The sequence below is a fragment of the Terrapene carolina genome, unplaced genomic scaffold, assembly GCF_002925995.2.
Source record: "Terrapene carolina triunguis isolate 2854851 unplaced genomic scaffold, T_m_triunguis-2.0 Scaffold714, whole genome shotgun sequence".
In the NCBI taxonomy this organism is placed as follows: Eukaryota; Metazoa; Chordata; order Testudines; family Emydidae; genus Terrapene; species Terrapene triunguis.
Window position 1 is genome coordinate 19,485,559 of NW_020665065.1, and position 25,577 is coordinate 19,511,135.

General features: G+C 48.9%; 1 protein-coding gene across 1 annotated transcript in view; it reads left to right on the forward strand.

Annotated features, from left to right (window-relative positions):
* Window positions 1-3,376, forward strand: part of LOC112111395 (claudin-16-like) — a 24,137-nt gene extending 20,761 nt beyond the window's left edge. Inside the window, exon 5 of the mRNA XM_024206795.1 lies at window positions 3,177-3,376. Coding sequence (XP_024062563.1) covers window positions 3,177-3,376 — 200 coding nt within the window. The remainder of the gene's footprint in view (window positions 1-3,176) is intronic.
* The last annotated feature ends 22,201 nt before the right edge of the window (window positions 3,377-25,577 follow it).

Genomic DNA, 25,577 nt, shown 5'->3' on the forward strand with positions numbered 1-25,577 from the left:
CCCTAACTGGCTTCAAGAATGAGCTTGATACGTTTATAGAGGGGCTGGTATGATGACACTGCCTACAATGGCATGTAGCCAACCTGCAACTGCTGGTAGCAAATATCTCCAACGGCCGGTGATAGGACACTAGATGGGGAGGCTCTGAGTAACTACAAAGAATTCTTTTCCAGGTGTCTGACTGGTGAGTCTTGCCCACATACCCAGGGTCTAACGAGTGCCATATTTGGGGTCAGGAAGGAATTTTCCTCTGTGTCAGATTGGCAGAGACACTGGGCTTTGTTGCCTTCCTCTGCAGCCTGAGGCACGGGTCACTTGCAGGTTTAAGCTAGTGCAAATTGTGGATTCTCAGTAATTTGAAGTCTTAAAATCATGATTTAAGGATTTCAGTAACTCAGCTAGAGATTATGGGTATATTACAGGAGTGGGTGGGTGAGGGTCTATGGCCTAGATGATCATTATGGTCTTTTCTGGCCTTAAAGTCTATGAGTCTATAAGGTAATTGGTCCAAAAGGCCCTGAAAGCTGTCATTGATTAAATGCTGGAAAGTTGCCAAGGTGCTGAACAATCCAAATGGCATGACAAAATACTCCAAGTGACCATAGCCGGTACAAAAGGCAGTCTTCCAATCATATCCTTCCCAGATTCTTACCGGGTTATAAGCTCTGTGGAGGTCCAACTTTGTGAAGACCTTGGCAGAGTGGAGTCTTTCAAACAGGTCATTAATAAGTGGTAAGAAGTACCAGTTTTGGATTGTAATCTTGTTCAGCACTTGGTAGTCCACACAAGGCTGAAGGGAACAGTTTTTCCTTGCCAGAAAGATGACTGGACCCTGCTGGGGATGTGGAGGAGTGAATGAACCTCTTCTGCAGGTTTTCCTTGAGATATTTTGGGAATATCTGTACTGGTACCTGAGTGTTGGTGTGGGCTACTGGGAAGAGAGGAAGGTGCCAACCCAGCCCAACTCTGCTCCTGGGGCTGGGGCTTGGCGTTTCCCAACCCAGGTGCAGATCAGACCTTGGCAGGGCAGCTTGATGCAAAGTGTCCTGTTTCTCCACATTACAGACAGAGGCCCTATGTCCAGTGTTGATTCTTCTCCAAGTCAGAGAGGTGGGGCCAGACATGCTCAACTAGCATGAGCTGAGGTGATGGGGAAGGGACTGGCGATGGGGGGAACCAGATCTGGCAGCCTGGTAGGAGCCAGGAGTACCATCCTTCTTCTTGGAGGGGTTTGGGCAAGCGGTCGTTGATTTTGATCTATAGGTCAACTAAGGCATCCAAGCCAGATGAGGATTCCAACATGCCAGTTCATCTTTTATATGGTCATGAGGCCAAGCCGGAAATGATAATGCTGGGCAGCCTTATTCCATTTGGTTTCTACTATCAAGCATTGGGACTCTGCTGCATATTTAGCTAAGGGCCAGCATCCCTGTTGCAACACTTCGGCCATACACTCATGACTTGGGTCATCAATGGTCACTGCCATAGCTCTGATGAAGTCCTCAAGGTGTCCCAGAAAGGGGTTTGATTTTACCAGGAGCAAAGACACCCAAGCCAGGGACTCCCTGATAAGCAGGCTGATAATCAATCCCACTTGGGCTTGGTCAGTGGGTGTGACCGTGGGCATAGCGGAAATAGGAGCTGACCCTGATTTAAGAACACACAAAATTTGTTGTGATCATTGTTAAATTTGTCAGGCAGGAGGGGCTTGGGCTCATGGGGAGCAGGGGTTGGGGTTGAAGGCGGCATGACTTGAGTTTTACAGGATTGCATTCTACACAAGGTCCGTAGGGCTCCCACGATCTCCGTCAAAGAGGGATTGTAGAATCCATGCTCGCCGCATCAGCTCTGGTTCTCTTATTGTTTGTAGAGGGACTGCTCAAACTGTCAATGACTGGGATGTGGACGGTCATGCCTAGTGGTTGGAGCAGGTGTCAATAGCCAGGAATTGGAGCCCAGCGTCAGAGCTGGAGTCAGAGGCCAGAGCCAAGGGCCACAGCTGGAGTCAGAAGGCAGGAATCAGAGCCAAGGGTCAGAAGCGGATTATGTGGAGTGAGGCAGGGCTGGGGCCAAGGCAGGGGCAGGGCTGGGGACAAGGCAGGGACAACGCAGGGGCAGGACTGGGGCCAACGCAGGGGTAGGGCTGGGGCCAACGCAGGGGCAAGGTTGGGAACAAGCCGGCATAAGAGCTATCACAGCCATGGGCAACTGGTTTGAGCTGCCACTGAACTGCTGCTTTTGGGCTTCAGCGCCAGTCTGCTGACTCTTCCAACCAATCATGTAGCATAGCCAATTAGGCAACCAACTACTGGCCAGCTGTGCTCGTTAGGTTGCCCAGAGGCCAGCTCTTCTGCAGGTCCTTACTCCTGACCCACTGGGGCTGAAGCCACAGGCTGCCCTCATTCAAGATGGTGCCCATTTCCCTACAGGTGAAAGTGAGGCTGCACCTAGTAAAGATGGCCACTGTATCCCATTGTTCCCAATGGAACTGAAGCCAGACTGTCTTTAGAGGAGGATGCTCACCCTCGTGTTCTGTGGCTAGGAAACTGGACAGGGAATTGGGCGGGGGTAGAAAGAGACTGGGGTGCAGTGGAATGGGGAGCAGGCAATGTTCAAGGGAGCAAAGGAAACGGGGGAGCTGGAGGGAGAGAGGGCGTGAAGGGTAATTTGGAGGTGCGGGAAGAGGTTGAGGGTGCAGGCAAATGGAGGAGCAGAGAAGCAGAATGTGAGGAGTAGGAAGCGGGGAAGGGAAAGGGAGGGAAATGTGCGGGAAGATGAAGTGAGGCAACAGGTGGGGAAAGGAGACTGTTGGGGAGCGTGGCGGGAGAATGTGAGTGGGAGCATGATGCCTGGTGCAGCAAAGGAGACAGGGAGGGGACAAAAAGGGCAGTACTAGGGGAAGCAGATGGAGAGGGATAGAAAGGCAGGTCCTTCACCCCAGGGGTTCAGAGAGATTTTACTACCCTTCTCCCCTTCTCTTCCCCTCCCCAAATATTATATTATTTAAAAAAAAAATCTCCTGACTTTTGAAGTCTGACTCACGATATTTGAAGCCTTGGGATTGGCAGCCCTGGTCAGACTGGCCTGGCCTGTCCCCCCAAGGAGAGTGGCTGGTGTGGAGTGTGTAGGGAGTGTTCTGTGCTGTTTTTTCTCAGCTGACTTTGTTCTTTGGCTAGGCGTCCTTGGCATGGTCGGCTCCGTGTGGTATGCAGTGGATGTCTATGTGGAGAGAGCTACCCTGATATTACACGACGTATTCCTGGGGATCCACTACGACTTCGGGTGGTCTTGCTGGCTGGGAATGGTTGGTTCGACAGGTTGCTTTATGGCATCCATCATGCTAACCTGCTGCCTTTATATCTTCACAGGTCAGTAATGGCAATACCAGTCTACTAGGGACAAGTCAATTACAAACAGATTTGCAAACTGTCCAGTATCTTCAGAAACCTAGTGACACAAAGTTTGAAACTTTTGGCCCAGATTTAGGAGAAAATTGTAACAGTTGAGGAATTTCACTGATCAATCAATATTAAACTTGCTGCTTTACATGTAGCCATTGGGCTTTTCTTGACTAGGAAAAGTGGTTGAGTTTAGGTTAGGTTTAGCTGACGTGGGCTAGCTAAACCAGATGTAAACTCAGCCTTTTTCCTCATGCAGATACAGGGTAACACCTCAAGTTGTGGCTTAGCCTAGAACACAACCCTCCCCTTTCCTAGTCAAGACCATACCTTAGAGAGCACAAAACATGTCTTCTGCTTTAATACAAACTTATTATTATTCAGCATAATTTATCTTTAGACAGGAAAATAATTTAGATAGAGAGCCAGCTCAGAAACACCAGGAGATTCTCCTTGGCCTATATTCAGTTCTGAGTTGTCCCAACTTAAATCTAGAGTAACTCCACTGAAGTCAATGTATTCTGGATTTGCCCCGGCCGGTGTAAGAGATCAGTTGGTATTTGGCCTTTGGTTGTGATGCTTGCCCTGCTCCCCCAGTGCACAGGGATTACTGTGTTGTTCTGTACGCCATATGTATGTAAAACACTCACTTCCTGTTAGTGGAAGCTTTGTGAAGACGAGTTTGTAGGCGTGCATGTTAAAGAAGGCTCAGTAATGGCTTTCATTCCCAGTTTGGTTCAAGCCAGTGAAAGAAGAACCTGTCAACAATGCAACAGCCAGAGCCTCCAGGGCGTCTGGATGGGCCGAGCTGCTGACTCCAGAGCAGAAGCCCTCATGTGGCTGGTCTTCAGAAGTGCTGGGCCCCCACACATTGCACTGAAGTCAATGGGAGCTGCAAATTGCCTTTGGCAACATGGCCCCTGGTGTCCAGCCTCAGGGGATGCTGAGCTATTGGCTCCTGTCAAGGCGCCTCCCTCCCCTCCCCTCCCCTTTCTCAGTATCACATGGACACTGAGTGATTGTGACAACCTGCTCCATGGATTTACCTGCCTTGGCTCAGAAAGGAAACCCAGCAGCCCAGCATAATCAGGTAGAGTCACCCCAATGTCAGTAAAAGGAGCACGTCACACACACATACTCCCCTGGGCTCAGCATCGCTCTGGCTTTTGTTCACCCATTTCGGAGTTGGAGAACACGGTGCCATGCATGTAGGACTTCAGCACAGGATTATTGAACATATAGTAAGGCACCTCCCAGTGCTTGTTACAAGCTGTCCCCTGACTCCCCACTACCTAGGTGGCTGCAGCCTCCTCTCCCCCATCTACCACGGGCCAGGAAACTGGAAGCAGACCTTGTCCCAGTTCTCTATGCCACTGTCCCCTTTGGGCTGGATAAGTGTGACGACTTGAGTCAAGCATGGGCATCTTAGAATACCTGCATGCAAACAGGGCAACAGGAAGACAAGAAGTAAACTAGCCTGGTGAAATGGCAAGGTCAAGAAATTATTCAAGCCAGGGGTCCTTCAGGAAATGGAAGTCCTGTCATGGTGAAGCCAAGGAAAAGGAGCATATCTATGGCAGGCAGAATGAAAGGAGGAAATTAATTAGGAGGCTGGAATGGAATCTGAAGCACAAATAGCTAAAGATATACGGTAAAAGTTTCAAAAACACCTAAGTCCCATTTTCAAAAGTAATTTAGGCCCAGATCCTCAAAGGTATTTAGGTGCCAAACTCCTATTGATTTCTATGGGAATTAGATGCTTAAATACCTCTGTAGCTCTGGGTCTTAGGTACTTAGGAGCTTAGGAGTATTTCAGTAGAACTTAACGGCCTCAGTGGAGATCAGGGTCTTGTTGTGACAGGTGCTGCACAGACACAGAGCAAGAAACGCTCCCTGAAGAGCTCAAGGTTGACTTCCAGTGAGACTTCGGGTATATCTGCACTTGGAGATGGAGGTAAATTCTGGCTTTGATCAAGCTAGCATGCTAAAAATAAAGTAGAGCTGCAAGTGAACATTTGGTGGGAGGAGTTAGTTCCATCCGAGCACATAACCATCCAAAATGCTAGGGGCTGCACGCCACCATGACTACACTCTATTCTTAGTACACTAGACTGACCAGAACTAGAGCAGCCATGTCCCCTCAAGCTGGAATTTATACTCCAGATTGGAAGTGTCAATGCACCCTAAATTTCACGGAAAGTCAACTCTGAGTTCTTCAGGGCGTGTCACAAGAAGGACTGATCTCCACTGGGGCCTCTAGGAGCTACTGGAATATAAATATAAAGCTGGCTGTATTTTAACGAAGCCTTATTGAGGGCGCAGGAACAAACCATCCCGATGTGCAGAAAGAATAGCAAATATGGCAGGCGACCAGTTTGGCTTAACAGTGAAATCTTCGGTGAGCTTAAACACAAAAAGGAAGCTTACAAGAAGTGGAAACTTGGACAGATGACTAGGGAGGAGTATAAAAATATTGCTCGAGCATGCAGGGGTGTAATCAGGAAGGCCAAAACACAACTGGAGTTGCAGCTAGCAATGGGTGTGAAGGGCAACAAGAAGGGTTTCTACAGGTAACAAGAAGAAGGTCAGGGAAAGTGTGGGACCTTTAATGAATGGGGGAGGCAACCTAGTGACAGATGACATGGAAAAAGCTGAAGGCTTTTTTTGCCTCGGTCTTCACAGACAAGGTCAGCTCCCAGACTGCTGCACTGGGCAACACAGTATGGGGAGGAGGTGAGCAGCCCTCTGTGGTGAAAGAACAGGTTAAGGACTATTTAGAAAAGCTGGACATGCACAAGTCCATGGGTCCAGATTTAATGCATCCAAGGGTGCTGAGGGAATTGCCTGATGTGATTGCAGAGCCATTGGCCATTATCTTTGAAAACTTGTGGCGATCGGGGGAGGTCCCAGATGATTGGACAAAGGCAAATATAGTGCCCATCTTTAAAAAAGGGAAGGAGGAGAACCCGGGGAACTACAGACCAATCAGCCTCACCTCAGTCCTTGGAAAAATCATGGAGCAGGTCCTCAAGGAAACCATTTTGAAGCACTTGGAGGAGAAGAAGGTCATCAGGAACAGTCAACAGGGATTCACCAAGAGCAAGTCATGCCTGATCAACCTGATTGCCTTCTATGATGAGATAACTGTCTTTGTGGATATGGGGAAAGCAGTGGACATGATATATCTTAACTTTAGCAAAGCTTTTGCTACGGTTTCCCACAGTATTCTTGCCAGCAAGTTAAAGAAGTATGGATTGGATGAATGGACTATAAGGTGGATAGAAAGCTGGCTAGATTGTCAGGCTCAATGGGTAGTGATCAACGGCTCAATGTCTAGTTGGCAGCCGCTATCAAGCAGAGTGCCCCAGAGGTCGGTCCTGGGGCCGGTTTTGTTCAACATCTTTATTAATGATCTGGATGATAGGATGGATTGCACCCTCAGAAAGTTCGCAGATGACACTAAACTGGGGGAAGAGGTTGATATGCTGGAGTGTAGGGATAGGGTCCAGAGTGACCTAGACAAATTGGAGGATTGGGCCAAAAGAAATCTGATGAGGTTCAACATGGACAAATGCAGAGTCCTGCACTTAGGAAGGAAGAATCCCCAGGCTGGGGACCGACTGGTTAAGCAGCAGTTCTGCAGAAAAGGATCTGGCGATTACAGTGGACGAGAAGCTGGATATGAGTCAACAGTGTGCCCTTGTTGCCAAGAAGGCTAACGGCATATTGGGCAGCATTGGTAGGAGCAGTGCCAGCAGATCGAGGGAAGTGATTATTCCCCTCTGTTCGGCACTGGTGAGGCCACATCTGGAGTAGTGTGTCCAGTTTTGGGCCCCCCACTACAGAAAGGATGTGGAAAAATTGGAAAGAGTCCAGCGGAGGGCAACAAAAATGATTAGGGGTCTGGAGCACATGACTTATGAGGAGAAGCTGAGGGAGCTGGGATTATTTAGTCTGCAGAAGAGAAGAATGAGGGGGGATTTGATAGCTGCTTTCAACTACCTGAAAGGGGGTTCCAAAGAGGATGGATCTAGACTGTTCTCAGTGGTGGCAGATGACAGAACAAGGAGCAATGGTCTCAAGTTGCAGTGGGGGAGGTCTAGGTTGGATATTTCACTAGGAGGGTGGTGAAGCACTGGAATGGGTTACCTAGGGAGGTGGTGGAATCTCCTTCCTTAGAGGTTTTTAAGGTCAGGCTTGACAAAGCCCTGGCTGGGATGATTTAGTTGGGAATTGGTCCTGCTTTGAGCAGGGGGTTGGACTAGATACCTCCTGAGGTCCCTTCCAACCCTGATATTCTATGATTCTATGATTCTAATAATGAGTCACTTGTTTGACAGGTTGACCCCTCCCCTCTGGGGTGCCACCTGATATACTGGGGTACCACTGAGCCTGCCTGTTCCACCAGCCTGGGCTCCCTCACCCTGTCTTGCTGAGCCAGGCCCTCAAGCCTCCTCCAGCACACACACAGGTAGGGACACAGCCAGCTGCAGAAAGACACAGACACTGAAATCAGTATTGCCTGGGAAGGCTTCAGCTAGGGAATTGTTCAGCACTCAAGCGCACTCCCCCTCTGGGATGCAAACCCAAAATTATATCGTCTTGTGCTGCACAGAAATCTGTACAGCGTAAGCTCATGAAAATTTCCCCCTCCCACAATGTGGAGGAAAATATGCACAGCTTCCCCCCCCCCCCAGTTATGAATTCCACAAACTAGGTTTTAGAAAACAAAACAAGCTTATTAACCACAAAGGTTAGATTTTAAATGATTATAAGGGACAGCAAACAGATCAAAGCAGATTACTGAGCAACTAAAACACACAACCTAAGCTCAATACACTAAAGAAACCAGTTAGAAGTGGTAATTTTCTCACCCTAAATGTTGTTTTAGGCGTTTCTTTCACAGGCCAGACACCTTTTCCAGCCTGGGCTCAGCTCTTCTCCCCGCTCCCTCCCCCCAGTCCTAGTTTCTTAGATCTTCTCAGCAGTCATCCTGGCCGGGGATTCAGTGAAGAAAAGAGCCCTGATTAACTCACTTCCCTGCCTTAAATAGGATTTACATATGGCAGGAATCATTTGTTTTCCAGTTTGGTCTCCACCCCTTTCGTGGAAAAATACTAGCAGGTCAAGATGGGGTCCAGTACCAGGTGACATGATCACATGACCCTGCAGTGTCAAAGCAGCATCCCAGGAAGATGGGAGATTAGCATCTTCAGAGTCCTACTGTCCTCCCTCATGGCCCATTGACTAACCAGCCAGACTGATGGCATTCTGTCTGATGGGCGTTCCCCAGTTGCAAACACTTTTGTAATTGATACATAGTCAATATTCCTAACTTCAGATACAGAAATGACACATGCATACAAATTAGATAATCACATTCAGTAACTCATAACCTTCCCAATGATATCTCACACGACCCATCTTGCATAAAACATATCTTAGTTATGCCACATTCATATCATAGCAATATCTCTACAAAGAATATGGGGTGTAGTGTCACAACTTGACTTCACCTCTTTTCTAGATGCTAATCTTTCTCAATTACATTATTTTAAATCTTTTCTCTCTGTCAGATGCTAGACCCTCCAGGAGACGTCAAAGGTCCATCTACCCCTCTGGAAGAACTGCCACTGGGCGGCTGTATGTGATAAACTCCCGAGTGTAATGAAGTAGCTGTACCTCCAAGGATACCTGCCTCCAGTCCCACTCTCGGTGTCTGCTGCTCTCCCAAAGCGACCAAACCTCCTGAAATTGCCAGACAGAGCCAGACTGTTCTACGCAGCACAGAATCCTTTTCTCTGGATTTGCTTTTGAAGTGAAGGCATCGTGTCAGGTTCCAGCTTGCGACAGTGGCTCTTTGACCGTGAGCAATTAATTTTCCAGAACCTTGATGTGTTTTTAGGGCAATTAATGAAAGTTTCTGTAGTGTTCTGTAAGTGTAGCGTAGCTGCAAGGGGCTTTAAGGTACTCCACACAGAGGCTGGCATCATGTTGGCAAGAGACGGGCGTGTGTCGAAGGTGGTGTCATGTTAGCACGATATAGATGTGCTAGGCTGAGCATCTGCTTAATAAAGGTCTGTCATGAGCAGTGTGGATTCTGATTGGGTCTCATTACGTTTTCTACATTTAACACAAATATCCCAACGCGTCGGCAGGAAAAGCTGCTTTTGCCCCCTTCTGAGAAGGGGCCTGCCCTGATCCTGAGCTCACCCCCAGGAGTCAGCAGGGAACCGCTCTGGTATCAGTGGAGTATGTCCAGAATCAGGTCCCAAATCTGCCGATTGCTGCTGGCAGACCCAGACCCCAAGTGCAAACTGCCCTCCCAGGGGCAAGGGGAGGCCGGGCTATAAAGCGCTTTGAATTCCGCGGATGGAAGGTGCAATGTAAATCCCGACTGATCATGGAAGGGGCTACGTTCTCCCCATCGGCAGCAGGGAGGAAAACCACCTGCAAACAGACATGCTAAGCACCTTCTCATAGCCTGGGGGAGAGGAAGATTGTGTCACACCCCCGCCATCTTGTTTCCAGTCTGAATTGGTCTCGCTTCAGCATCAAGCCACTGGATCGTGTTAGAACTTTCTCTGCTAGAATGAAGAGCCCATTGTCACGCTGTCTGGAGTGACGCCCAGCCGAGAGTGCCACGCTCAGGGCAGACTGTCAAAAGGCAGGGCAGACACCCCAGACTGGTGGCAAGTTTTATAATTAGATTTCACTAACCCAGTAACAAATGTGAACTCCCAAAGTGAACTCACAATAATCTTATCCTGGCGTCACAGACAGTCCCCCTGGACACGCCAGTCTATCTCGCCACCCAGACTGGCCTCAGTGATAAATGCTCACTTTAACCAAAGATCAAAATAATCAGGTTGCGTCCAGTCCCAAGAGACCAGTCACTTGTTAGTGATGGTAATATAGCATTCAGGCCTGTATATTTGCCGGAGATAGACTCGGGGGTTTTGATTTTTGATATTCTTATATCCTTACTAATATGTGTGAACAAAGACACTTTGTGTTGCTTCTGCCCAACCAGATGGGTTTGTTAGTATAATGAGAAAAGATAAGAAGTCGAGCTAAAGTGTTGCTGGTTTTGGTGGGAGTTTAATATACGACTGCCTCGACTCTTATCACAAGACAAGCTCAAGCAACCAGTTGGGAGGGGCAAAGGGGGTTGTGGGAGAGGCATAAGAAACACTAAAAGCCAAAGAAAAGCCTTGACCAGTACACAACCTCACTCCCTACCCCTCTCATGGGGTACAAGAGAGGTGGTACCGAAGACCCCAGACTCACAACTCTCCAAAACGGAACAGACCATAAATTGTAAGGGGTGGTGCCAGGGCATGCACTACAGGTATAACTGAGCTGCTAAGACAGAGGAGTGGGGGACAGGAAAAACTCTACTGGTGTACGGAGCTGTGCATTATGCTCACTTGGTAACCCCAATAAACATTGCATTGCCTGCACGTCAGACTCTGCTCTTCTGCTTTCTGTCTGCGTGACAAGAACCAAGGAAGGGCAGGGGAGCCCTAACGTCACTTACCCCAGATCAATTTGTACCTTAGATCTCACACCAAAGAACGCTGGTAGCCAATCCCGTAATAAACTAACGAACGGTTTATTAACGAGGAAAAAGAAACAAGAGAGTTATTTACAGGTTAAAGCAGGCAACATATACACACAGGTGAGTTCAGGCTATGGTCTCAAAAGGTGACAAAGAGGTAATAATCTGTCAGCACTGAATGTCTTTTCAGGGCTAACCCCGGCTAACCAGCATGGGGCTCTCAATGCTTATGTTTAGGAGTCCCTGCCCCTCAGAAACCAGGCAGCATAAGAGAGATTCAGTTTCTCCTGAAACTCCTTATCCCCTCCTTTCCAAAGTCCAAAACTGATGGGATGAGTTCCTGGAGGGAGGTGGGAATGAAATCAACAAAGTGTGCTTTGATGCTACACAATACATCTTTTGCCTTCCATGGGCTATTCTTGTATGCAGGATGAGCACTTTACCTTACTCAATTCTTCTTTGCCTGTTTGTTGAGTTACACAATTACAGAGGTTTACAATGCAAACACACAATATAACTTTATACCATAGGCTATAGAGATTATAAGTGAGATCAATACACACAGCACCCTACAAGCATTTTATAAAAAGTCTAAACACTAAACACATTTTCATCATTTTAACATCTAATAGCGATTTTGATAATGCTAAAACACAAGTAAGCAAGACTGGTTTCCAGCCATGCATTTGTATGTGTTCAGTGAGGCCCGGGCCTTGGCATGAGCTTGCACCTTGTCTGCCAGTGTCATACCCATTATTAAATATTTGTTCCCCGTGTTGATACTTATACACTATGATCAAGTCACCCCTTAACCCTCTGTTTCTTAAACCAAATAGATTGGGCTCCTGGAGTCTATCACTATATGGCAGATTTTCCAACCCTTTAATCATTCTCTTGGCTCTTCTCTGACCCCTCTCCAATTTATCAACATCCTTCTTGAGTTGTGGACACGGGATTGCAGCAGCAGTCGCACGAGTGCCACACACAGAGATAAAATAACCTCTCTGCTCCTACTCGAGATTCCTTTGTTTGTGCATCCCAGGATCCCATTAGTCCTTTTGGCCAGTGTCACACTGGGAGCTCATGGTCAGCTGATATCCACCACAACTCCCAAATCCTTCCCAGAGTCACTACTGGGGGAAGGCCGGGGCGTTCAAAAGAGCCTAAGGGAGTTAGGTTCCCAGTGGGATTCCAGTTCTTAACTCTCTTGAGAGGCTACTTGGAAAACCCCAGCCCAAAATCTCAGTGCTGTTAGGGGGAGCAGAGTCAGGCCAACATTGGGTGCTTCTGACAATAGTAATCTCTTCCTATTCATAAAACAAGCCTGGATCCCTATTAAATTCTGCTTCTAGCAGAAATATGAGGAGCCCAGCTGGCTGTTTCTATTAAATCAATACCTGGCCATACCCGATGCGGGAGCATTTCCATACAAGCTGTTCTATTGCCCACAACCAGGTGGAATAGTCTTACAGAGCTTTTGTAGTTAAGCAAGCTGAATAATACAGACTATGCACAACAAAGGACTACGGTCTGGTGCCATTTATACTGTGATGTTTCCTAGTTCCAGTCTTTCTTTGCCCTGAGATCGCTGGCACAGTGATTTTTTTCTCCACATTTTGAACAAAAAGAAGTCATTTGCTCTCATTCCTAAGTGCTCCATCTGTAGGGCTCTCCACAGCCTTGTTTAAATAGCACCATTTGTTGCTTTCTTCTAGTAAATAAGAGGTTTCCTCCACTGTAATAATGTGTAATTGTAATAGATTAATATGAAAAAGAGCTGAAAACAAAGGAATGTCTAATTCTCGCTAGAGCAAACAGGAATGAAGAATTACTGCTGCTTATTCATAGTGCTCTAACTGCTCTTATCTAAGGGCTAATCAGTTCATTGCTGAGACACTGATATCATCTAGTTCACACAGATTCTCCCATTTGCGTGTGCACACACACACACACACGCACACAAGCACAGATAGAAACCCAGTGTCGCTGGCATTGCCTTCTGTCCCCAGGCTAGTCCTGCTTCTTCACAGCTCGGTGCCCTGCAATGATCCTGCCTTCACCACTAGGCACAGACATTGGGACGATCTCCTGCCCCCAAGGTGACTTGCAGCTTTAACGGTTTCTACAACTATTTTGTGAAGCTGCCTGACCATCGTTAGGTTGTGCTGCATTTCCTGCAGTGCCATCCTACCCTCCCTCTGGACCAGAGTGCAAAGCCTTCACTTCTCTGTAGCCCCGTTGATGTCAGCGTGCATGTGACTGCTCTCCCAAGGGAATGAGGGGCTTCTCACAGCACTGGGCTATAGTAGAGCTGGTAAAAAAAATGGGGGTGGGGGGGACAGTAAACGTCAACAAAAACAAAATTTCATCTCAGTTTTCCAGAGCATCTTGCACTGAAGCAAAGGCCTGTGTCTCCAGTGGCTGGCAGGGAGTGAAGTGCTCAGCTCCAGCCTCACAGGTAGGTGCCTTTCCTCTGGGAGACAGGTGGCAGGCAGGCACGTGGATGTTTCCTCCCCCGTCTTGGTGTCCGGGTGCTGGGACAGTTGGCAACAATCAGCAGGATCCCTGTCACACAGGTGCAGATGGTGCCGGCTGCAGCCATCCAGTATGAATAGCCCAGTTCATAGGTCACCCCTGGGATCCCAAGACTGACCTGAAAGGGAAGGTAGCCAGTGAGCTCAGTGGGACACCAGGTGCTGGCCGTGAGCACCAAAGTGAAGTTTTCAGAAGGGTCTGGTACGTTTACTGGGATAAATGCTCTTGGAGTTCTTGTAGGGCAGTTCTCTGGCTGTGCTACACAGGAGGTCAGACTGGAGGAGCGAAATGCTCCCTTCTGGCCTTGGAATCTCTGACATCTCCTGGCGACTTCGTGTGCACCCCTTCAAAGTCTCAGACCTCAGGCGGTCACCTGTCTCTGGGGGTGGACTCATGCAATTCTCCCACTCCGAGACCAGGCGCTGGGTTGCACGGGTAACCCCCTCTGGAGATGGTTGTTCCTGACATATTACTCCAAGCCTCTGAGGAACTGGCCCCTGGACTACAGTAGCAATGGCTACAGAGGCTCAGGACTCCATTTCCCAGAATGCCTAGAGTCCAGGGTGCTGCTACTCCCAGAACCAAACATAAGCCAGAACTCAGAGACCAAGGGTTTGGCTTTACTCTCAGTTTTGGCTGTTGTTGCTGTGGAGTGGAGAGAGAAACATCGCGGCCTGGGAGGTCCCCATTAAACTTCCCATTCCTATCCAAAGGGAAACTTTGAACTCTGTCGGTGATTCCTGGGTTGTTGAAAAGCATCAACCCAACAGAGACCAGCAACCCAGGAGCCTGAGGAGCGATTCCAGACCAGGGCACCGCCTCAGCCTAATTTTCCGTTGGACTCCAGAGCAGGAAGCCTCAGGGGTGAAGATCTTGTAAGAAATCCTGCATCGATTTATTTTGCTGGTGAGTTTTAAGCTGGCTAATAATGACAGCATTGCATCACCCAGTAAAGAGAACTGACTCTCAATCCACTGTCTGCTGAGGCAGGTGCTGGGAGGGAGCTGGGTAGTTTGGGCCTGTTGTAAATGTTGAGAGGTGGAAGGTTTAAAGTATTGTTACTATTTTATTATTCTAGTTACTCCTATTCTTTCCTTATCCCTTATCCTTCGTTCCCTGTACCTAAGTTCTCCCTGTTCTTGTATAGCGACTCTGGGGACTATGATAACTATTTTATTCCTTGTATATTGAAATACACTCCTTGTGCATTATTTGTTAGTAAACAATTCCCCAAGGGACAGCACCCCTTGTGTCCCAGGCACTGGGAGGGGCCCCCTTGGGTAGAGGCACCAGGTGCTAAGATACAGAACTTTGGATCAGACCCCTGAGATGAGAAGCCACTCCAAGGCAGCAGGGAGAAAGCTTGAGCCACGCAATGACAGTGGTAAGTGGTGACCAAAACGGCCTTCTTCACGCAAAGTAGTGCTTATTTAGAACAAATGCCTTTAGCAGAACACATTGTTGTAAAACACTCTATACACATCTCCAGCTTACCAGGGGTCTGGCTATCTCCCACCCGGGGACCTTAGCAGGACTAACTCCCGATAGACACTTCTGCAAAGCCTCTCTCTGGGGCAGCTTGTCTGAGCTCACGGACAACACCCGTGGCAGCTCCTGGAGAGTGCCAACTCCTCTTTGCATGGATCAAATCACTTTGTAACTGGTTATAGCCCTTTGCTCTGGTAACCTCAGCTTTGGAAAACAAGCTGGCATCTTCCTCAGAGCCAGGATCCTGTTGCCTTTCAAGTGTGTGCTTGGGCATTCGTCTCTGGGAAGTCATTGTGCTGCCTTCCTTACAGACCCCACTGAATTTGAGCATTAAAGGTATGTGTGATGGAATACACCCCTGTATTCACACCCTACACCCTGCTGTAATAACCTTTGTACATGGTCTGCCTCTTGAAGTACCATCTGAAAACTCATAATCTGCTGGTCAGTATTGTCCTGATAGCATGTGTGTGGCAACATTGCATGTGAAGTTATAAGATTTCCCTGTATGATTAAGAGTGCATGTTCAAAACTCATGTAGCACCAAACTGGTGTATATTATTTCCATAAAGGGATAACAAACTTAATATTTCTGGTCTGTCTGGGAGAAGGCTGGACAGTGCAGGACATACATTTCTGGGGAGAAAGTCCAGGCCTGGGAGTGTGTGGAGGTCGCCTTGCAGTATAACCAAGGCTGGTGAGAGCCAGGGTATGACCGGCAGGCTGCAGTTACACAAACACATCTGGGGAATGGCCTGCATGCTGATGGCTGGTTGTGAGCAGTCTGGGTTGGAAGCTACAACAGCAAGGCACCCCAGGTTACAAGGCAGGTGTGACATAGCCCCTCACTGCTCTGGATTATACACTGATATGTCACAGCATGTACTAAACATTCACTACCATACAGTCATACAGGAAATTCTAATAATCAATACACAATAACTTCCTCTCACTCACTCAGTTTCTTGAGGTGCAGTGGCTGAAAGGTGCTTGACTACAATCCTACAGGGTATGGGTTTGCATCTCACTTGATCTCCCACTGAAAGGCCCTTTCCAGTTCACCCAGCTGCAAACGGTGTACCTGACCCATCAGGTTGAGGCAGTCTGATGCTGGCTACCTCACTCTCTTGTGTACTGTTGACTATGAAACTGATGTACCTTTAACCACATCATCCTGACAAGCCATTGGCTTGGAGGAACTTTGACTGACCCACTCACATACAGTGTCCATAAAATGATCATGTCTCAGTACTCATAACATTCCATATCCGCTCCATGACTGTCACCTGGATAGTATAAAAAATGCCCAGAACAAGACAGATTGGACTGATAAGTTTCATGTTTTTAACCAAAACTGGCTGGTATTTTACTGACTAGCGGGGCTAAAATGAAGCTTCAGAAACAAAGGAGCTGTTTTTATATAAATATTCCCATCAGGAAAGAAGAAGAGAAGAACTCCATGTAAAGTACATGCTGGGCCAGAAAGATGACATCAGCTGTCATCTGGGTGTGAATTGCCATAGCACAGAAAAGCCACACTCCTGAGAGGGGAGAAGGGGACCTTTTGGTGCTGCGGTAAGACAAATGGTAAGAGAACATGCCATTGTCTTCGGCCACACTCAGGAGGAAATCCATTGCACAATTGGCCAGATGGATTAGTGGGGATTCACTGAAGAATCTGTAATTAGTCATGCTCATAGACAGGACAATTGGCCTGTACCAGTGTGCCAGCTCTTATATTCAAATATTCCAAATCAATAGCCATAAATCAAGACTAGCCATGGGTGATGAAATGGGAATTTGTGTAATATTTTTATGAATCCTTTATGTGCCTCAGTTTCCCTTATATTTTGCATGGCTACCCAGGCAGGGAGGAGTACTACGTTTGCTCTTAGAGAAAGCTAAGGGACATAAACCTGTGTCTCACTTCTCTTTCTGAGTGGAATGAAGAGTCGTTAAGGAACTAGTTGAAACCGACGCAGATAAACAAGGGGGCCAGAGAGACAATGCAAGCTCCAATGACTCATAGATTTCCCCACCTTTCAGCAAGGAAGCTGAGCAGAAACCCCAGCTCGACAACAAAGGACTGGAAAGTATGAGGTGGAGGAATAAAAGGTTGGCTTCCAAAAAGAGTCTGGGCTCGCTGACCAAAATAGTCCACTATGACCAGGTAATGATGTCCTCTGAATTCACATAAACCTGCAGGTCGTCTCTTCCAAGGCCTGTCTGGTAGGGGTGTTGTTATTAAAGGTTCTTTGTGTTGTGTTGGTCTGTTAGTTCTGCAATGTTCACATTCAGATACTAAGGAAGGAAGTCAGAGAGAGAGAGAGAGAGAGCCTGAAAATGGAGTTTGCTACAATTTGGCTGGTGCTCTCGCTGACCAGGATGGTCTATGCTTTAATCTTCATTTCTCTATGCTAACCTAAGGACTTCCAATGCAGTGTTCCAGTTGACTAAGAAACCCAACTGTTTTGAAAACACTGCTTGAGTATCATCACTGTAAATACTTAGTGATGTGCGTAAATCCCTGAAGAGTGGACAAGTCTCTACCAGGGATCTATCTCCGTTGGACACACTGAACAGAGCTCATGACGTGAAGCAGGAGTGCTGAAGCCCCAGAAGTTCAGTCGCAGGAGGCAGTGGACAAAGGAAGAGTCAGACCTGTTGGGATCTGGCACATCAAAGGGTTCCTCTAAGAGACAGTTCCAAGGCTAGGAGCGGAGCACCGATCCTGCGGATCCGTGACACCAGGCAAAACAGAGTATTTCCACACTGCAAAGCACCAAGAGCTGCAGGTGGGTCCAAGGTGCAGCTCCAGAGCCCACATGTCAATGTGCTGCCCAGACCCCAGACCGTCCTTGGTGGAACCACTAGAACTGTCCATTCTAGTGCCAGGACACCTTCCCCTCCTTCAGAGTGGTCTGTGTGGTACAGATAAGGCCGTGTAACTGTGGTCACGCTTACAGTGGGGTTAACATTTCCTGGGCTTAAAATGCAGCCCACACACAATTCTGTTTGTCAGATACGCTACCTAGTGGGTTCCCCACAGACACCACAGTGAGGCACTGCAGGCAACATTCAATACAATTCATTAATCCACACATCTGACGTCATTAAACATACACTAGCCACTGTACACAATCGCCTTCTGCATTTCACTGGGTCAGATTTGCTGACTGTGGCCTCCATATTTTGGGGTGTGTATAATTACAGGTGGAGTTTTGAATAAGGTTAACATATTTGAACTTTCAAAAAAGAGGACACTTCGGGGGGGGGTGTAGCCCCGCCCCCTAGCCACTCCCTCCCAATTCCCGCCCCCCTGACTGCCCCCCACAGAACCCCCAACCCATCCAACCCTCCCTGCTCCCTGTCCCCTGACTGCCCCAATCTCTCTCCACACCCCTGCCCCCTGACAGGCCACCCCCAGAACCCCTGACCCATCCAACCCTCCCCCTGCTCCCTGTCCCCTGACTGCCCCAATCCCTCTTCACACCCCTGCCCCCTGACAGGTCCCCCCAGAACCCCCACCCCATCCAACCCTCCTGCTCCCTGTTTCTTGACTCGCCCCCAGCGCGGGGGAGGGAGCGGGGCTCGCCAATCAGGGCCGGCTGCCATGGGCAGGGGGGTGGCTTTCTGGGCTGTAGTGGCACAAACAGCTCCTGCTCCTGTTTTGCTATTGGCGTGCTGAAGCTGCAGGGGAGGGAGGGAGGGAGGGGGAAGCGGGGGAGGGGCTTTTGCTGCTGGAGCGGCCCCAAGTGAGCGGCTCAATCCGGCGCGGCTGCCCTGTCAGCCGCTTTTGGGTCTTTAGATAGCCGTCCGGGGGGAAATCCCGGACATTTTTAGCTTTTTACAAATTCCCCCCGGACAGCTATTTAAAGACCCAAAAGCCGGACATGTCCGGGGAAACCCGGACGGATGGTAACCCTAGTTTTGAACCCTAATTTCTTGGTGCCCACAATTTACTACTCACCTCCCAAATAGACTGTCCACAAGAACTCATCTGAACCTGAGCAACTGCTCTTATCAACTGTGCCCACTGTGAACCAGCCCCCTTATCTCCTGCTTGGAATTTTCAGCTCCAAACATCTACTGAGAAAGACCAGGCTTCAGGCATCAAGGCCTATTGTTTTCTATGCATGTGAGACTCGGGCACTTACTAAGAAGGGAGAAAGACAGCAGAAAACCTTTGAAAATGAAGTGTTGAGATGAGTTTTTGAGCCAGTAAAGGAAACTGATGTGTGGAGAAGATCTAATAGGGAACTGTGGGAGAACCAAGTATAGTAAATGTAGTAAAATCCCAGTAACTTCAGTGGGCAGGGCGTGTGGTTAGGATGATAGAAGACAGACCAGCCATGTGTCTCTTGGAAGGACATCCTTATGGTGGCCGACTTCACGGCTGATCATGGAGGAAATGGAGGGATAATACTGAGCAAGACCTAAGAGCTCTTCATGTGAATTACCATCAATAGGAAAAATACACCGTTGACAGAAAGAGATGAGGTTAAATTCTGAGCACAGCCCAGGACCACTCTGGTTATAGAGCCAGAGAGCAGCAGTGGCGGCTAGAGTCTACTCTGCCATGCCGTGGTGGAGGAATGCCTAGAAATGGCTATACTACGTGCCGTGCTCCCAGCTAATCATGATGACCGGCACCGTGCAGACATGGGATTCCATACGTTCTTCAAACATTATTTTTCTTTAGCTGTGAAAAAATCCCCTTAAGTCCGGATGTCCTTGCCGTGCCAGTCACATGACTCAGAAATCACAACACTGAGCCAGCAAGACTTAATCCCTTCTTCTAGCTCCTCCCCCTTCCTGGGGTTTGCCATTATCCTTTGAGGAAGGTGCTTTATCTGAGGCCCAAAGAGCTCTCTTGGGTTTGGCTCTGGCAGTCTGAAATATACAGTGAAGTTGTGTGAATTGCCATGATCATTGTTTATTTGTGTTGCAGTAGCACCCACAATGTGCTAGGCATTGTCAAAAGACACAAGGCCTGATCCAAAGCACATGGAAGTCAAGGGAAGCTGTTCCCATATTTCAATAATTACTGACCCAAGTAGAAAGGACACTAGGAGTCATAGCGTTGCATAGTACATAGCTTGAAAGAGCTGCCGTGATCATAAATGCTGACTCCGTGGGTGCTCCAGAAAAATATAAGTGGGTGCTAAGCACTGGCAACCAGCTCCCCCCTCAGCACCTCCCGCCCACCAGTGGCCCTGCCGATCAGCACCTCCCCCTCCCTACCGGTGCCTACCACCCGCTGCAATCAGCTGTTTCATGGCGTACAGGAGGCTCTGGGAGGGAGGGGGAGGAGTGGGGATGGGGCATGCTGGGGGGTAGGGGGCAGAACAGGGTGGGAAGAGGCGGGGTGGGGGTGGGGCTTAGGGGAAGGGATGGGGTGGGAGCGGGGCCTGGGGCAGAATGGGGATGGGAAGAGGTGGGGTGGGGGTGGGGCTTGGGGGAAGAGGTGGGGTGGAGCGGGGGCTTGATTGCCCCCTGGGCCCGGAGGAAGCTGGCGCCTATGGCCATGATCCATGCTGTGAGAAATGGGGCAGCAGTCATCCTGGGCTGGGCTAGTCAAAAGGTCCTAAGGGAGTTAGGCGCCCATTCCTTTAAGATTCCATTGAAATTCCTGGCCTTTTTCATCAATTCATGGATTTTAAGGCCAGAAGGGTCGTAATGAGCATCCAGCCCGACTTCCTGCTTAACACAGGCCAGGAGCCCTCACCCAGTGACTCCTGCATCGAGCCCAATAACTTGTGACCAAGCTAGAGCATATCTTTTGGAGATAAATCCATTTTTAATTTAACACCTCCAAGTGACAGAGACTTGACTACCTCCCTTAGGGCTCTGTTCAAGGATTGATTAGCCTCGCTTTTCTTGCACCCTATTTCCAGTTTGAACTTTGTTGAGTTCAACTTCCAGCCATTAGATCTTGTTATGATTAATTATTTAGTCCTCAGAATAAACACTCTGACAAACCCCGACCAATGCAGCAAGTGGCAAACAGCCGCAGTAGCTGAACCTTGTGTCCCTCTGGAATGCCCAGGCTCCGAAGAGGCTACAGCTCACCAGCCCCACCTTGCACCTTGCCTGAGGCTGCACCCTAGACGTGAAGCTTCCTGGGGGGGTTGCCCATGGCTCCATGTCTTTGTGCCCTGTTTTCCAGACCGACAGTTGGGCGCAGTGCCGCTGACATTTCACAACATGACATGCCTATATGGCCCTTATCACAGCAGTATCTGATGGTCTCATAATGCAGTTATCCTCACACCACTGCATGGTAAGGAAAGGGCATCCCCATTTCACAGATGGGGAACTGAGGGACAGGGCAGATTAAATGACTTGTTCAAGGTCACACAGGGAACCTATGCCAGGAATTGAATCCAGGTCTCCTGAGTCCAAGCCCAGTGCCCTAGTCACTAGACCACCCTTCCCACCCCTCTGAATGGGAATTGGCATCCAGAGGCGTTGGGTAGCTTGGACAGTCTCAGGCTGAGTCTTTTCTTGCCTCACCCTTTCCTTGTAACTGATGGCTCTGATCACAGCCCAGGGCCAGTCCCAGCAAGCAGAGATGCTTCATAAAGTTACTGACATGTTGGTCTGCAGAGATATTTGAAAGGGAAGAGAAAGTTACTCACCTTGTAGTAACTGAGGTTCTTCGAGATGTGTGTCCCTGTGGGTGCTCCACTCCAGGTGACGGTGCGTCCCGGCACCGTTGATCGGAGATCTTTGGTAGCAGTGCCTGGTCGGCACGCTCAGCTGCTGTCTCGCGGCGGCATTAGGGTCTGCCTGAGCGCGTGCGTCCCACACACCCCTCTGTTCCCTCTCTACCGAACAGTTGTCTGATTAGTACTCCAAAGTAGAGGGGAAGAGGGTGGGTAGTGGAGCACCTACAGGGGGACACATCTCGAAGAACCTCCGTTACTGCAAGGTGAGTAACCTTCTCTTCTTCTTCGAGTGCTGTCTCTGTGGGTGCTCCGCTCCAGGTGAATGTGAAGCAGTATCCACTACGGTGGGGGAGGAATAGCTCAGTGGTTTGAGCATTGGCCTGCTAAACCCAGGGTTGTGAATTCAATCCTTGAGGTGGCCATTTAGGGATCTGGGGCAAAAATCTGTCTGGGGATTGGTCCTGCTTTGAGCAGGGGGTTGGACTAGATGACCTTCTAAGGTCCCTTCCAACCCTGATATTCTATGATTTTGGAGTTGCGGCAGTAATAACAGCAAACAGTACCATATGGCCGACTAGGGCGTCTGCCATGGCATCCCGTGTGATAGCATAATGTTTGGCGAATGTGTGGTTAGATGTCCATGTGGCCGCCATGCATATGTCTGTAATAGGTACGTTGTGGAGGAAGGCAACGGATGTTGACATTGCTCTAGTAGAATGAGTTCTGACACTCTCTGGTGGTTGAACATTCTGGATCTGGTAGCAGGCTCTGATGCAGTCCAAGATCCACTTGGAGAGTCTTTGCTTAGAGATAGCATCACCCTTTGATCTCTCGGTAGTAGAAACAAATAGCTTAGAGGATTTACAAAATGGTTTAGTTCTGTCAAGATAGAATGCAAGAGCCGTCGGACATCGAGGGTATGTAATGCCACTTCCTGTGGAGTCATGTGAGGGTTGGGATAGAATACAGGTAAGTCTATTGGCTGGTTAAGGTGGAAGGTAGACACCACCCTGGGGAGGAATTTGCGGTGGGATCGCATAGTAACCTTGTCTTTGGAGAAAATGGTGTAGTGAGGGTAGGCCATCAGGGCACTTATTTTACCAACCCTTCTCGTTGACGTTATGGTAACCAAGAAAGCAACTTTCATAGACATGTGGAGCAGGGATGCGGTAGCCAGGGGCTTGAAAGGAGGTTTCATGAGACTGCAGAGAACTAGGTTAAGATTTCAGGAGGCTACTGGTGAATGAATCTCAGGGTAGAGATTTTGCAGGCCCATGAGGAAGTGTTTCATGGTGGGGTGGGCAAAAAGTTAATAGCTGTCCAGAGTGTCATGGAAGGTGGTAAGGGCCGCGAGGTGTACTCCGATAGAACTGAGCGAAAGCCCGTCCTGTTTTAGTTCGAAAAGGTAGTCTAAGATGTCAGGGAGGGTTGCAGTCTGGGGTGTCAGGCGTCTGTGGAAGCACCGGATGGAGAAGCGTTTCCACTTTTGCAGGTAAGTGGAGTGGAGTCCCTTCTACTGTGCATGAGGATGTATTGGACCTGTTCCGAGCAGGCTAATTCGTGGGATTGAAACCGTGAAGGAACCACACCATCAGATGGAGTTTCCGGAGCTGCGGATGGAGAAGCCAACCGCAGTTCTGGGAGAGCAGATCTGGCCTGTCAGGGAGAGTCCCTGGAGGACGGGATGGACATGCGTAGCAGGTAAGGATACCATGTCTGTCTGGGCCAAGCTGGGGTAATAAGTATGACCCAGGCCTTGTCCTCTGTGATCTTGCGTAGAACCCTGTGTATCAGTGGGATCAGTGGAAAAGCGTACATGAGGGAGTTGTTCCAAGGAATGAGGAATGCATCCCCTAGAGATGCGTTCCTGAGTCCCGCTCTGGAGCAAAATAGATAGCATTTGCAGTTTTGAGGAGTGGCAAACAGGTCTATCAATGGAGTGCCCTGGTGGGAGAAGAGCTGTCAGAGTATCGTGGGATGTAATTCCCATTCGTGTTTCTCCGAGAAGTGTCTGCTAAGTGTGTCGGCGATAGTGTTGTGACACCCAGGCAGGTAGGAAGCGGTGATTTCTATGTGATGTTGTATGCACCAATTCCATAATTGAATGGCTTCTGTGCATAGGGAGTGTGATCTCCCCGCACCTGTTGATGTAGAAGATACATGCTATATTGTCCGTGAGGACCCGAATGGATTTGTTCTTTATGATGGGGAGAAAGTGAAGGCAAGCGTACCTGACGGCTCTGAGCTCTAGAAGATTGATGTGCAGACGTGTCTCTGATAGGGACCAGCGGCCCTGTACCTTGTGTTCGCCTAGGTGCGCTCCCCAACCTATCAGGGAAGGGTCCATGGTGAGCATGAGTACTGGGGAGTGTGGATGGAAGGGAACACCCATGCATAGGTTCTCTGGTTTTGTCCACCAATGTAGGGAGGCCAATACGTTCAGTGGTGGAGTCAGTGTTATGCAGAAACTGTGTCTGCTGGGTTTGTAGTTGGAGTTGAGCCAACCCTGAAGGCATCTCATGTGCAGCCTGGTGTATTTGACCACAAAGGTGTTGGCTGCCATGTGACCAAGAAGTGTAGGCAAGTCCGTGCTTGTATTCTGGGGCAAACAGAGATTGTGTGTATGAGATGCGTAATAGTGAGGAATCTGGTGTGTGGAAGCAAGGCTCTGGTTCAAATTGACTCCAGGTGAGCTCCAATGAACTCTATCTGCTGTGTAGGTATCAGGGTGGATTTTTGGAAATTTATTTGCAAGCCTAGATTGTGGAAGAGGGAGATGGTAAAGTTCATCACTTTTAACGTCTCGTCGTAGGAGCTGGCTTTGATAAGGCAGTCGTCTTAGTAGGGGAAAAGTATAATCCCGTGTTTGCGGAGGTGGACTACCCTCGGAGAATACCCTTGGTGCTGTGGAGAGACCAAATGGAAGTACTCTGTATTGAAAGTGGTCGTGTCCGAGTGTGAATTGCAGGAAGTGTCTGTGTGCTGGATGAATGGATATATGGAAATAGGCGTCTTGTAGGTCGAGGGCTGTGAACCAGTCCCCTGATTCCAGCACGGGTATTATTGTGCCCAATGTGACCATCTTGAATTTTTGTACACATACAAATTTGTTCAGTTGGCGTAGGTCTCGTATAGGTCTCCATCCCCCGCCTTTCTTTTGGGTTAGAAAGTAGTGGGAGTAGAACCTTTTCCCCCGATGTTGCGTTGGTACATGTTCCACTGCACCTACCCGGAGAAGATGAGCCACCTCTACACGGAGGAGGTGCGTGTGAGAGGGGTCCCTGAAGAGGGAGGGGGAAGGGTGGGCGGGGAAGATAGGAAAGGGATGGAGTAACCTGACTGAACTATTTCCAGGACCCAGCAGTCCTGCGTGATCTGTTGCCAGACATGGTGGAAAGCCTGAAGGCAGTGGCCAAATGGGCAAATAGGTAGCAGAGTCAAGGGGTGGTCGCGCAGACCCCCGACCAGCACTTCAAAATTGCTGTTTGTTTCCCAATGGGTGGGAAGTAGTTGGTTGCGCATGGTTTTGCCTGTGCCTAGGAGGTCTGTTGCGGTTTCTCCCAGTATCATACGGTCTGGACTAGGGGGTCAGTGATATTGTTCTGTGCGGGGCCTCTGATAAGGTTGATACCATTGTCTCCTGGGGAGGGATGGGTATATGCCCAGTGTGCACAAAGTGGCCCTTGAGTCTTTCGTAGTGTGAAGAACTTTGGGGAGGAGGGATAGCTCAGTGGTTTGAGTATTGGCCTGCTAAACCCAGTGTTGTGAGCTCAATCCTTGAGGGGGCCAGTTGGGGATTGGTCCTGCTTTGAGCAGGGGGTTGGACTAGATGACCTCCTGAGGTCCCTTCCAACCCTGAGATTCTATAACTTCACTGGTTTTTTTAGAAGAGTTTATCTTTATCAAAGGGAAGATCCTCCACTT